The sequence below is a fragment of the Notothenia coriiceps genome, unplaced genomic scaffold (genome assembly GCF_000735185.1).
Source record: "Notothenia coriiceps isolate Sejong01 unplaced genomic scaffold, NC01 NC01_scaffold00024668, whole genome shotgun sequence".
In the NCBI taxonomy this organism is placed as follows: Eukaryota; Metazoa; Chordata; class Actinopteri; order Perciformes; family Nototheniidae; genus Notothenia; species Notothenia coriiceps.
The window spans coordinates 2,483,875-2,497,011 of record NW_011357369.1 but is presented as its reverse complement, the minus strand read 5'-3'; the positions used below and the strand labels follow the sequence as shown (position 1 = coordinate 2,497,011).

At 41.1% G+C, this 13,137-nt stretch overlaps 2 protein-coding genes across 2 annotated transcripts in view; one reads left to right on the top strand and one right to left on the bottom strand.

The window, feature by feature from the left end:
- Positions 1-12,892, top strand: part of perp (p53 apoptosis effector related to pmp22) — a 57,488-nt gene extending 44,596 nt beyond the window's left edge. Inside the window, exon 3 of the mRNA XM_010782942.1 lies at positions 11,059-12,892. Within this exon, the coding sequence (XP_010781244.1) occupies positions 11,059-11,270 (212 nt within the window). The 3' untranslated portion in view covers positions 11,271-12,892. The remainder of the gene's footprint in view (positions 1-11,058) is intronic.
- Positions 1-13,137, bottom strand: part of matk (megakaryocyte-associated tyrosine kinase) — a 634,871-nt gene that overhangs the window by 376,072 nt on the left and 245,662 nt on the right. The gene's annotated exons all lie outside the window — the stretch shown is intronic.

Genomic DNA, 13,137 nt, shown 5'->3' with positions numbered 1-13,137 from the left:
GGATTAGGTTAAAACTAGTACTACGGAAATTAGTTTCCTGGGGTGGATTAGGTCTAATGAAGCAGCTGACTCACTCATTCTTCTTCTTCTGCTGTGCTGCTTGCTCTCGATTGGAGACGATGCATCATTGACAGGCTAGAAGCACATCCCAGGACACCGCAAACAACTTCACTTGCGAATACGAGTAATCTCCTCTAAAAGCCAGCAGCTTCTACTGAAATAAGTCCGGATCATACGCCAAGGATTCATATTCCTGCTCAGTGGGAACTGTTCCTCTAAGGAGAGCGAGGCCTCGGAAGGCATCTTGTGTTAAGTGTCTATTTTCTTTCAAAATCAATAGTAGAACTTTAATAAAGTGCAGAAAACGGAAAAGACATCAGCAGAAAGTCAGAACAAGAATATGTCCAATCCTATATTACAAGAACCAATCCGCATCGATCTCTGACATCATAACATAATTAATCAAAATAAAATGAAAAGCAGCTCAGAGTGACAACTTTCATAGGCCGGCAATCAAGTGCGATTTGCATTCTACTGGTGAATGAACAAAACAGGTTTTGAATTGAAGGAACGACAAACAGTGCTGCATGGTTGTGCCAATAGGTTATTAGTAGTTGTCGATATTATGTTTATGCTGTTGATACCCGCATGTCCAGTGCGTTTCTGAGCGAGACATAGGGCAGAAGAAGTGTTGAGCCTATGTAGCAAGAAGCAGTGAAGCGAATTAAATAAGACAGAAATAATACATACAGGGCTTCACAAAAGTAATTTTTGGGAGTTTTGACGGGACGTGGTTTTTGCATTCCGCCCAGCCAATCAGACACAGGAACCTTTTTCTCCCACGACAGTCCCTGCTCTCTAGCAGGGACTGAAAAGGGTGTAAAAAAGGTTCTCTAGAACTAATTTAGTTCCTGGGACTTTTTAGTGTGAACGCAACTAAATCGTAGTTCTCAGGAACCTTTGTGGGAAAAGTACTTGGTGTGAGCGCACCTAAAGAGAATATATAAAATTTAGCTACATTTTTATCTGGGTAACGTTACTGAGCCTATTTATATCCAAACTACACATCTCTACAAAGCTAAAAAGGACTGATGTAGACTAACATCAATCAAAGTCAATCCAACTTGAGGCTATACTGTACTGTAGGGATGATGAGATTATTACAACCCCCTTTACACCGGAGACAGACAAAGAGAAAACTACTACTTTCCCAGCTCTAGAGCTTAAAAAGACAGTGTTTAGATATGATTTGGTGTGATCAAAGCTCCTCCGTGTCTGCACTGTGTCTGCACTGTGTCTGCACTATCTACTCATTAAGTTGTTAGACTTGGATGAACCTCCACACAATGTTTTAATTCTCATTATAGAGCAGATCCCTAAATTGACAGGTAAACAAAACTCTTCTCATTCTCAGTCATTGCTGCAAGCGAAATACGAAAAGAAGTAGAATGATGATTTAAAGGTCATTGCTCTTAGAGTTTTTCCATCTCAAATATTAAACACACGCAGCATATAACCAAACTAACAAAGCATGCAATAACCTTTTTCTTTCTTTTTCTTGGAATGCTCATTATAACATGGCAGCCGGAGCCTAAATCAACGAGCTGTGCAGCCACATTAGAGTTAGACTTTGAACCCAGATGGACGCATTCCTTTCCAGACAGCAGCTTTCCCCAAATTCAAGTTCTTTTTCCAGGCTGGTGATGCCAAACGAATGGTAAATGCATGTTCATGTCAGTAAATGTTCAAGCATCTGTCTGTGGGCATGTGTTTGTCTCCATGTGTCTGTGCATTTTCTGCTCTATATTTCCACTTCTGTGTTTGAGTCTGTCTGTGTGTTCTGTAGTTTGTGTGTGTGTTTGGGTTTGTGCAACTCACGCACGCTGCCAGTGGGCACAATCTGCAAAGCCAAGCCAAGATGGAAACCCGGGACTTCTGGATAGTCTTGATAAGCATAGGTTTTCTGTGATGATTTTATAACTGTAGCTGCCTCTGCCTTTGCCCCTGAGACTGAACTCTGCTAAATATCCATAATCGATACTGTACTCTGTGCAAACCACGCAGCAAGACACTGATTCTGCCTGCCGTGTCATAGATACTGTCCCAATTAGAGTCACTGAAACACTTTTCTTTGAAGCCATGGTTAAATTACTTTTCAATATCAAAACAGACACTTAGCAGAGTGATACTTCCAGACAGAGAAACAAGTGAAAGGCTGTAAGAAAAAGAGTGTGTGCACTGCATACATGTGTGTAAGGGTTAAGGGAGCGTCTAATGAAAAAAAAAATGGCCAGATGCCAACTGGTTGAGTGCTTCCAGTATCAAGTGTGATGGTATGCATATGTATGTATGAGCGTTAGTATGACACTAATAAGGACAGGGTTATGGGTGTTTAAGATGGTATGCATTATCAATGTATCTGTATGTGTGATTGTGAGGAGGGGGTTGGGGGTCTTTTTGATCATGACTTAATCCATGGCCATATACCAACATCACAGACAATGCGTCCCACACCATATCTTTGAAACAGGAGGAATTATTTCACCGTCACCACAGGACACATTCTTTCAGAGCGCATCACCGTGGTGATAGCAGCAGTTTGGGGGCGGCAGGAGATTGGCCCGGTGGGGTCTTTAAGTTGCGGGCCACCCCCGCAGAGGGCCTGTCAAAAGCCAGTTCCTGTAAGAGGAGGGGTACACAGGCTGTAACCTCCTAAAGGCCTGCTGTCACTTCGCTGAGCAGAAAAGAATAGGGAAGACAGATGTCACTGGCTGCATCTGCTAACACACACTCACACACACAGACAAACACACACACACACTCAAACAAACCACACACACACACACACTCAAACAAACACACACACACATAAAAACAAACCATGCAACCCAGGACAGAAATCAAATAGAAAATGTAAACCGTGACAAATCAGAAATGTTATCATATTGTCAAATGACAACAGTCACATAAATGCAGACTTGTCAACATACACAGAGCACACACACACACTTATTGTACATTGAATGTAAATTAAGTCTGAATGTAAACAGGTATCAAATAGTTAACGCTCTTTCAAAGGAAGGCCATAGAGACTGTGAAGCTAAACACTGTTTTCCTGGACGAGTTTGCACTCTAGTGACTCATACCAATCATCAAGACTTTTCTTCACTTCAGCTAATTCCAAGAAAGAAATAGAGAGCTGATTCAGTTGTGAGAGATGACAGATTGAGTCATGATGCTAAACATCTGGTGTTTTCAAGAGTTGTCCTTTTTCTTTTTTAAACATGCCTGCTAATAAGTAAAACACTTCTTGTGCTGCATGTGTTGATATGCCAGGTTGTGTTTAAATGCTAAAACAATCTTGAGTCCCAGAGAGGGAAAGGATAGATGGGCATTGGGTGAGAGTGCTATAAATATCAGGGTGTCAATATTTTGATGGTGAAAAGAGCTAAATATATATTAGAGAAAATGCCTTGAGAAGAAATAAGTGTGTGTCTGAGAAATGAATCACTCGATGAGGAGACTATGAGTGTTGATATTCTGAGTGGTGAACACAAAGTACACTATTTTTTCTACCACAGTGCACATTGTCTTGCACGGCAGTCATGCAGACAGTTAGCCTCAGAATGTAAACAACTGACCCAAACTGACAGACCTCTGTGTGTGTGTGTGTGTGTGTGTGTGTGTGTGTGTGTGTAAAAGTAACACTGACACACACACACACACACACACACCAGAGCCCCTTTACAAGATTGCAGCCCACTCATTACTACCTTGCTGACTATCAGACAGACTCTGTCTTTATCTCCAACTCTATAAACCTTCTCCTCACAGCGCCGGAGAGTCAGCCTGTCTCAATTCAATAAACTCCCAACTTTACCCCGTTAAGTAAATAAAACGCCAGGACCGACCGAAACAGGAGAGCAGAGGAATGTTGATTTGTGGCCGTAAAACTCCTACTGACGAGCTGAATCTGCTCATTTATGCCAATATGAAAAATAAAACGGAATCTAAGAGGCTGTGCTTTCTGCACTACTCACCTAAATTCCTGACCTAAATCAAGGAGCACTTTAACTCATGTTAGTATCAAGCAAATTATATCAAATGTTCCAGTCCTGTCCTCAGGTTTTAATGATTGCTTAGCTGGCTGAACTAAAAGGCCTGAGGACACTGCTGAGATGGATTATGTTGGCTGGTTGATAACCATCTCTTAAGGGTCATTGCTTATAGAGCAGACATTCCTGCTGCACTGTGCTATGACATGCAACAGAGCATCAGTTATCTCACATGGAGTGATATGGCTGAGTCACTACACACAGATACTGTAAATGGATCTGAAATAAACCACTGGTGGCACTGTAGAGCGATACCAGACGATGAAAACGGCCCTATATTGTTTGTATCTCGAGTCCAGCCATATTTATTAATGGGAAGGGTCAAGAAAAAGACTGCTAAAGTAATCCTTGTTTCTTGCAGTTCCCTCTCTTGTAAGTTTCAAAATATTTGTATAGGATATGAAAACATTCAATATCCTTGGTAGGCCTTAAGAGTGCATTGTGCAGAAGCAAAATCATGTTTGTTTCCTAGGAAAAGTCCACATGGTACATTTACCAAGGGATATATGTCGATATCCTTGTACATGTTTTTCTCTTTGAACATAGCAACTCATTTCAAGTTACAATCAAACAGCAAATCACCTGACTCACCATTTATATGTTTTGAAGGTGTCTTTATTAGGGATTGTTCATTGTTGTGGTCATTACAGCTGCTTCCTCTAAACACTTGGCAAACAGTGTGGTTCATTCATTCATCTTTGAAAAAGACAGAATTTGCAGGTAGTGCTGTTTGTGTCTCTGTTACGCCTCTGTGGCTCTCACCTTATAATTATTGTCCAGCATTTCTATATCCCAAACAAACTGTTGTTACTGAAAATTCAAAATACATCACTTCCTGTACATCCGCACATTTACAAGCTCACAATGCAGAAGGTCAAATGAAAATGTTAAACCTGCCACTAACATTGAAACACTCATATCTTAGACAGCCATTTAAGATTAATATTATTCTTTCAAATTCCCAACTGGCAATACATTTGTCTGTTCAAAAACGTTAGGTAGAGGTACAATGTAGAACTTTCAAACCAGCTGCACAGTTTGAATCCTGCCTGATCATGAATCTGCAAACAAACATGTTCAACTAATCCTGGAAAAGCTGACTTTATGGAGCCACCTGAACTCCCCTGTCCTCCCTGGGGAGCTCTCCACCCCTGCCTGCCTCCTCACAACAATACAGGCTCTGGGACTGAATGAAGAGGTGCCTTTGTTCACAGGGAAGAATGCTCATCTCACTTATCCTGTCCTCTTTGCTCTCTCTCAGAGCCGGTTTGGAATGTGACGGTCTAAGTGTGCACGCTAACTATCCTTTAAACGCTCACAAAACTATCTTCTACACTTTGTTTTCATTTAATAAGCAGATGAGGGCTGACAGCCGTTGAGTTAGCTTCAGATGTGTCAGTGAGGTACAGATGGGTCTCTTGTGGGCAGCAGTAATGGACCGGGTGCAGACAGTTTGAGACTGGCTACTTGAGCAACACTCAGGCATACTTTAACTGGAGCCAAAGCAATCCAGAATGAAACAAGGCTCAAATAAACACAGACAAAACCACATCCTGACATTTACCATCCATAATACTTGGACGTACATTTAGTTCATGGACACACAAGCATGATGATACATTCAAGGTCACACGCAAGCATGGACATGGAAGTTGATGCACAAGCATGAAGATGGATCCTAAATCAGTGATTGTCAGACTGAGCCGATCACTGTGGCTGAGTTTATTCTACGCTTTAACTGATCAAAGAGTATATTGACTCAATCACTATGTGCTCAATCAATTGTATAGAAAGAAATACAACTTTACTGACTGTTATTGAGGAAACATTATTTGAAAAAACACATTCAAACACACATCACACACCGACACTCTTGCTCTGCACATTACCTTTCTGAGCTGGGTGAGCCCTGATGAAGTGCTCGTGGAGTAGTTTCTCATTTTGCGTAACCTGACCCCGCAGAAGGTAGCATCCACTTGCATGGTTCCTTTCCTTCCGAGTAGCTTTCCTTTATCCCCCTCTCTCACTTTGCAGAGCCCCTCTCTGTAGCTCCCACATAAACACACAGAGAGAAAGACTCAGAGTGCATCTCCAAGCGCACAACAAGTTTGAAAAAGCCACAAAAGTCAAGGGAAATCCCTCCTCCCGTCCAGCCTCCGGGGTTCAACTGTTTACAGCTTCTCCTCCACTCTCAGCTCTCACACTCACTCATTCGGACTCCTATCTCTGAATGACGCTGGCTCCTTCCCTTTCTCTCTCCCCTTCTCAAACTTTTCCCACCCCCCTCCTTCCTTCCTTCCTTCTCTCTTTCTCTCTCCTCCCTCTCCATTTTCCATCATCACCCCCCTCTCCACATTCACTCCCACCCACCTAAACCCCCCACCGCTGAACTAATCTGCAGCTGGCCGGCCGATTGGAGCCCTAGTTGCCGGGGAAACAGAGTGTCCTGCTAAAAAAAAGAAAGAGGAATGGAGCAGGAAGGGGCAAAGCAGAACACAACTGAAGACATAAATAACAGCTTCCTTGGGGAACCAATTAAAGATGCCCAATCTCTTCCTCTCTCAATGAGGGGAACAAATGTTCATCTGTTTTATCTCTGGAAGACTTTGTGTACTGGTTCACATGTGCCATGCAACAGCAACAACAACAACAACCACAACAACAAATAGAAGTAGTGTAGCATAGAAGTGGTGTGTGCTGTGTGTGGTGAGAGTGAATGTTCTCACACAGAAAGTGGTTTGGCAGTGTTTGGCTTGATTACCACCGACCTCTGCTCAGACAAACCGAGGAGTTCAGCTCAACGTCGGCCCAGAGTAACTCAATGCCTCTGTGGGGAGAGAGGAGGGAAAGAAGTGAGAGAAAGAGCAGGAAACAAGGCTGGACATGCATACTGATGACCAGTGTGATTAATAATTAACCTGTTCAACCCCACAGACCCTCTCTGGCGAGTCCATTAATACAAATGTACGTTTACGGTCAGTTTTCAAAGCATATTATAATCTTTGAATGAAAAATATATTACACTGATTTATAAAGACAGACTTTTCCTATTTGATGGTCATTCAAGTGACATTCTGGATTGTAATATATCGACAAATAACATTGTGATACAGAATCTTTGGTTAAGTAAGGGCACAATATTACATACTGTATGGAAATTAGAGATTGAACTGATTTGTTCATTTTATCGATCTGTCCATCTGGAGAAAAAAAAATCGCCAATTTTATTAACTGCGTCTTATTTAATGTTATTTTTTATGCAGAAATACAAAATATCCCCAAGTTTCAGTGTGAGATGACCGTGGTTTCTTTTGTTTGTATTTTGTGGCTGCAAATTGGATATGTCTGGATTTTGAATTGTTAGACGTAATTACCAAAACTTAGCATTTTAAAGTTGTGGTGTAGCTTTCCGTAGTTTAACAATGAATCATAGTGAAAAATATGATCCGTTTACTATGTGAATCCAAATACGCAAACACAAGTACACAAGGAGTACAAAAGAATCCCTCTAAACAGAAAAAGTATATTTCAAATTGCTGTACTGTAATTAGTTTCTTTCAAGGCAAGGCAAGGCAAGTTTATTTATATAGCACCTTTCAACACAAGGCAATTCAAAGTGCTTTACAAAAAATGAAAGACATTAAGAAAATGGCAAACACTAAAAGTAAAAGAAAACTTGCACACAGCAGAGACAAATATGTGCATGAAAACTATAGGAGCACAAAAGACTGGGTATCAGAGTATTGTTTACTCTACAGATGTGCCATACAGCTCAATATCTCTATAGCAATGCACCCACATTCCTCTAGTCATCTCAGCCTTCCTAAAGTGTCTAAAAACATCACCTCTGCAGAGCAACCATTCTGCTGACCTCTGAGCCCAAACCCTGACCTCTCCTTTGAAATGCAAGGGAGATCTAAAAAAGCCTGGCTTGTCCATCAATAGCTGTGGGGGGAACAGGGCAGGAGGTGGGGGCTGGTAACATCTGTTTGGCGTTTATCCCAACTTATTGTGTTGCAGAGTCCTCTATCAGGGCTACAGATGGGACCCTGGGAGTGCACCGGGCCCACTGTCCAGGGGACTCACACCGTGACTGGGAACATGGCGGGGACCAGTTCTCAGTCCCTGACGGAGCATGCTGGGCTGATTGCAAGATCTCTGGTTTAAGCAAGGAGGAAATGACAATGAAATCAAGCCCAGGGTGTGTTTTGTTCCCTGCCTCCTCCTTTCCTTCATGACGTAAAAACAAAGGTTGCCAGCCATAACAATACTCAAAAAATAATACAGCGCTGAAGTCATCTTTCAGCGATTATGTTCAGGTAAACATGGAGTATCCTATCAGGAAGTGCCATGTATTGCCACTTCCATTAGTGCCAAGGCAAAATGCTTTTAACGTCAGTGGCATTAGCTCACAACTGACCTACAGCTTAAAAAAAAGGTATTGTTGATTTACTTTGTATACTTATATCATATACATGGTTGCTATAATTGTACAGCCTACTTGTGTCCTTATGGCCCATTTTCTTTATGTTATATGCTTGTGCATCTTTTAAAACTGCAACCATTGATCAAATAATAAAATTGTTAAGTATTCATTTCATTAATTGGTGCTTAAATGCTGCTTTGTGTCTGTAATTGTCAGAGGAAACCAGCCATTAAAATGTCACATTTAGCTTTAAGAAATTCTGATGGCCAAGTAATTTATCAATGAATCAAGAAAATACTGGATAATAAAAACAAGAAGACTTAGTTTCCCCAAGTAGCCCAATAGGATTGTTACCTTCAATGTTTGCTCTTCAACTTACCGAAATGCCTTACAGAAGCCAATGCACTGCACATTTGGACAACAACATCTTAACACACTTGTTTATGACATTAGTTCAGGCCTTTCTTCTCTCCGGTAGGGAAAGAATCCGTGTATCTACCGTACAATTGTTTTTCTTTGTTAAACACGTAAACGGACGAGCGTCAGAGAGGCTTTTTGCTTTTTGCTTTTTACCTTACTAAATGGTCAAATGGTCCTTGGAGCGAGGGGCAGGGCGAAACCCACGGAAGTGATTTCAAAACAAAGCACTCATTAGCTAAAATCACACTTTGAATCACTACAGTATCCTGCTGAAGGAACGGTGATTATTATAAACAAGGGGAATTTAGCGATCACAACGAAAACGGCCAAGACACTATATTGAGCTCAGAAAATTGATGTTATTAAGGGCTGTAAATATAATAAGCCTATGTCTAAAATGGACAACATTGTTAGGAGATTTAAACTATCCTACTGCGATTCTGCACTGCGGTCACTCAGCCGCCAGTCGAGTTTGTTTTTTCAAATCAGCTGCTCTTCATTATTCCTGCTATATTTGACGAGTGATACAAATATGTTTTACCACAAGTTCTTAAGGAAACTGACACTGTTGGACTCGGTTCTAGTTTGACTTCTACCAGAAATAAAATGAAGAACTTTTACTGTGTACTTTGTGATAAATCCTCTGTCAAAGTCCCCTCCATAATGCATGTTTTTATGCTATCTTTGATGAATGATAAAAATACATTAGCTCTTAATGAAATTGATACTGTTTGACTTTGTATTAGCATACTACTTACAATACATTGAAGTACTTTTACTGTGTATTTTTGGAGAAATACTCTGTCAAAGTCCCCCTGCTGAGAACAAAGGCAAGCAGCTTCTGCTCAGTTTGATGAGGGAATTCTTTTTTATTGCCATTAGTTCTTCTTGAGATTGATCCTGTTGGACTCAGTACTAGTGAAACTACCCCCACAAGTACTATGAAGTACTTACTGTGTACTTTTCCAATAATCCTCTGTCAATGTCCCCTCCTGAGAACAATAATGCATGTTTCTCTGTGTGACGAAGGTAACTGTGGACTGATGGCTTCGGGCCTTGCATATGTGCAAATTTGTATACAATTTATACTATTTATGGATGTAGTGTTTATTGTATTTTATTTTGAAATGTGTTCTATTTCGTATATGGCTTCGCCCTCTCAGGCTATCGCTATTGGGTAATCCCCCTGCGCACCCGCGCAGCACTGAAACACTTGTAGTCCACGCCCACCCGCAAGGTGGGCCCCGCCCTCGGGCCTCCTTCCGGTATAAATAGGAAGGAGGCCCGGCNAACTAATTTCCGGTGTGAACGCGATCTGTACTTAGTCCATGAGAACTAAAGAGTTCTCAGGAACCTTTGTGGGAAAAGTACTTGGTGTGAACGTGTCTATTGTGATAGACACGTTCACACCAAGTACTTTTCCCACAAAGGTTCCTGAGAACTCTTTAGTTCTCATGGACTAAGTACAGATCGCGTTCACACCGGAAATTAGTTCCTGGGGGAGGATTAGGCAACTGAAGCTGCTGACATCACTTCTTCTTCTTCTGCTTTGGGTTTACTGGCAGGCCGCAAACAACTTCACGGCGTATACTACCGCCCAAAATCCCCGGCCGGAAGTCCCCGGACTTAGGGACTGGCTTCAGTAGAAGCTGCTGGGACTCCCAGCAGCTTCTACTGAAGCCTTCCGAGTAAACGGCCAGAACGCCGACACCTCCTCATCTCCACCGCTCCCATGTTTTATTTTGTGTTGTCATAAGTTAGTCTCTCTGCGTTTCTGCGCTGGGCTAATGCTAATGATAATAATGATAATAAAATGGCGACTTCACAAACGTTTTTGGGAGTTTGACGGGGCGTGGTTTGCATTCCGCCCAGCCAATCAGACACAGGAACCTTTTTCTCCCACGAAAGTCCCTGCTCTCTAGCAGGGACTGAAAACGGGGTAAAAAAGGTTCTCGAGAACTAATTTGGTTCCTGGGACTTTTTGGTGTGAACGCAACTAAATCGTAGTTCTCAGGAACCTTTGTGGGAAAAGTACTTGGTGTGAACGCGCCTAATAGGGCCTCTTTTAAATCCACCTCTCTCTTTTTCTCCCTGCAGTGATTCTCCAGGTCATCGCTCTGATCGTCTACCCATGCAAATTCAACGAGATGATCTTCGAGGGTCACTATTACTACACCTGGGCCTACGGATTCGGCTGGGGCGCCACCATCATCTGCATCGGATGTGCCGTCCTCTTCTGCTGCCTGCCGCGCTACGAGGACGAGCTCACAGGCCTGAAGAAAGTGAAATACCTCTATACCTCCGCTTAAAAACTCAACCTGCACACCCTCCCGATTACAGACATTTCCACTCAGAGCTAGGGAAACATTTTTACTCTGTACCATTTCACCAAAGCTCCACGATGGCTCAGTTCAGTTAGATTTGGTTCGTGAAAAACCCTCCTCGAACATCAGAGGCAATGGGTCATTCTTCCAGGAAGTGGACTTTGATCGGATGTTGCATCTCCTTTTAATGTACAGACCTCTATATTAGATTAAGACAGCATCATAAAAAGATATTTTTACCATTTAACATTCTGCATTTTAATGTGAGATACATTCCTAATTTTATCTGTACTTTTTACCAGTAATTCTCAATGCAAGATCACCCAAGTGCACTTAACCTAAGGGATGTCATTATATGTAAAGAATAGCTTTAATCTGGTTTATTGTAGAACTCCTAAAACCTTGCTAGAAGAAAAATTCCGACTACATTTTGCACAGGATGGAAAATGGTTTGGTTTTGTCCAATATGTTATAGTTTTCAGTTCTTTAATCTCTATTCTGTATGTGGTTGTGTGTAAGGTGGATGCAAATGCTTGGAGTAAGAAGCTGAATGTAATCTATGGAAATGTAGTTTTAACATTTGTTTTTGCACCTTTTTTTATTGGATTTCTTTTGCTAATTCTTGTCTGCTATTTGTCCTCAAAGTTTTGTATTCTTACTTATTATCAAAAGGGTTTGAGTGGGGGTTTGCTGTGCTGGCTTTGTATGTGTTCTGAACACTAATAATACACTTGATGAGACACAGCATGTTTGATTGATGTTTGATTGAATTGGCTGCCGTTCGTTCTGTCACTCTACACTGGAAAGCAAATTAATATATTTTTAAAATGTTATTCAGGTATAATTTGATTGATCTTGATAGTTAATTTCCCATGCACATTTATAACATGTGTCAACATTTGGCTTAAAGGGAGCAATATAAACTCAAAACTTCCAGTGCTTTTTTATGTCCCATTGCCTCAAAGTTAAAAAAAAACTTTCCCTGAAAGATAACCAATCGTGTTTTTTCTAAAAGTTTTCATAAGGTTTTAAAACGATTCTTCTCCTAACAATCGGCTGGTTTGATGAGACAATGAACCAACAATCTCCTGACATACTGTGTGTTTAACATGTGCCTTAGCTTCTTCACTGCAGTGTTGCTGAATGTCCCTAAAACTAGTCAGTCCGGTTTCACTCGCGCTTCATCCCAGTCAGCAGTTACATTTCTGTTCATGCCAAGACCAAATCCGTACACAAACAAGACCAAGCTTTATTGTTCTTACCACAGTAAAGAGTTTTAACTGTTGAATGAAAACAACTTTTATGTAACTGCATAACAAAGTGCTTTATCTTTTGATTTGGTAGACATTTTAACTGAGAGTCAGTACAAACTGTGCTAGGTTTACATATGGAGAAGGTAAAAACAAACAAGCTTTTACTTACGACATGTGTCTCTTTTTTTCAAGACATTATTAGTCACTATAGGGGATATAATGTACGATAAAGATTGTCTTCAGCATTCATTAACTTCAGAAAATCACCTGGCTGTTCCTCTGCTGTAGTACGAACTGTTTCTTTTTTGGTAGTGTGTATTTTTATGCAATAAAAAACTTTTCTTTTGAAACGAATACATTTCAGACAAGTGTTTACACTGCAGGGACAATGTCGATGTTTTGAGTGTTTAAGAGGGAGGAAGAGAAGGACATTTAAAGGAGGACGAGAAATGATCAGGTAAAATATGTCAAATGTTTCACAATCCCGTCTCAAATTTGCTGTAGGCAATACAGGTGATCAGTCTTCTTAAAGACCACTCTAATTAAGACTAGTAGCAGCCATTACCTTAGTTTCAAATCTGATCGGAATATATATGCAC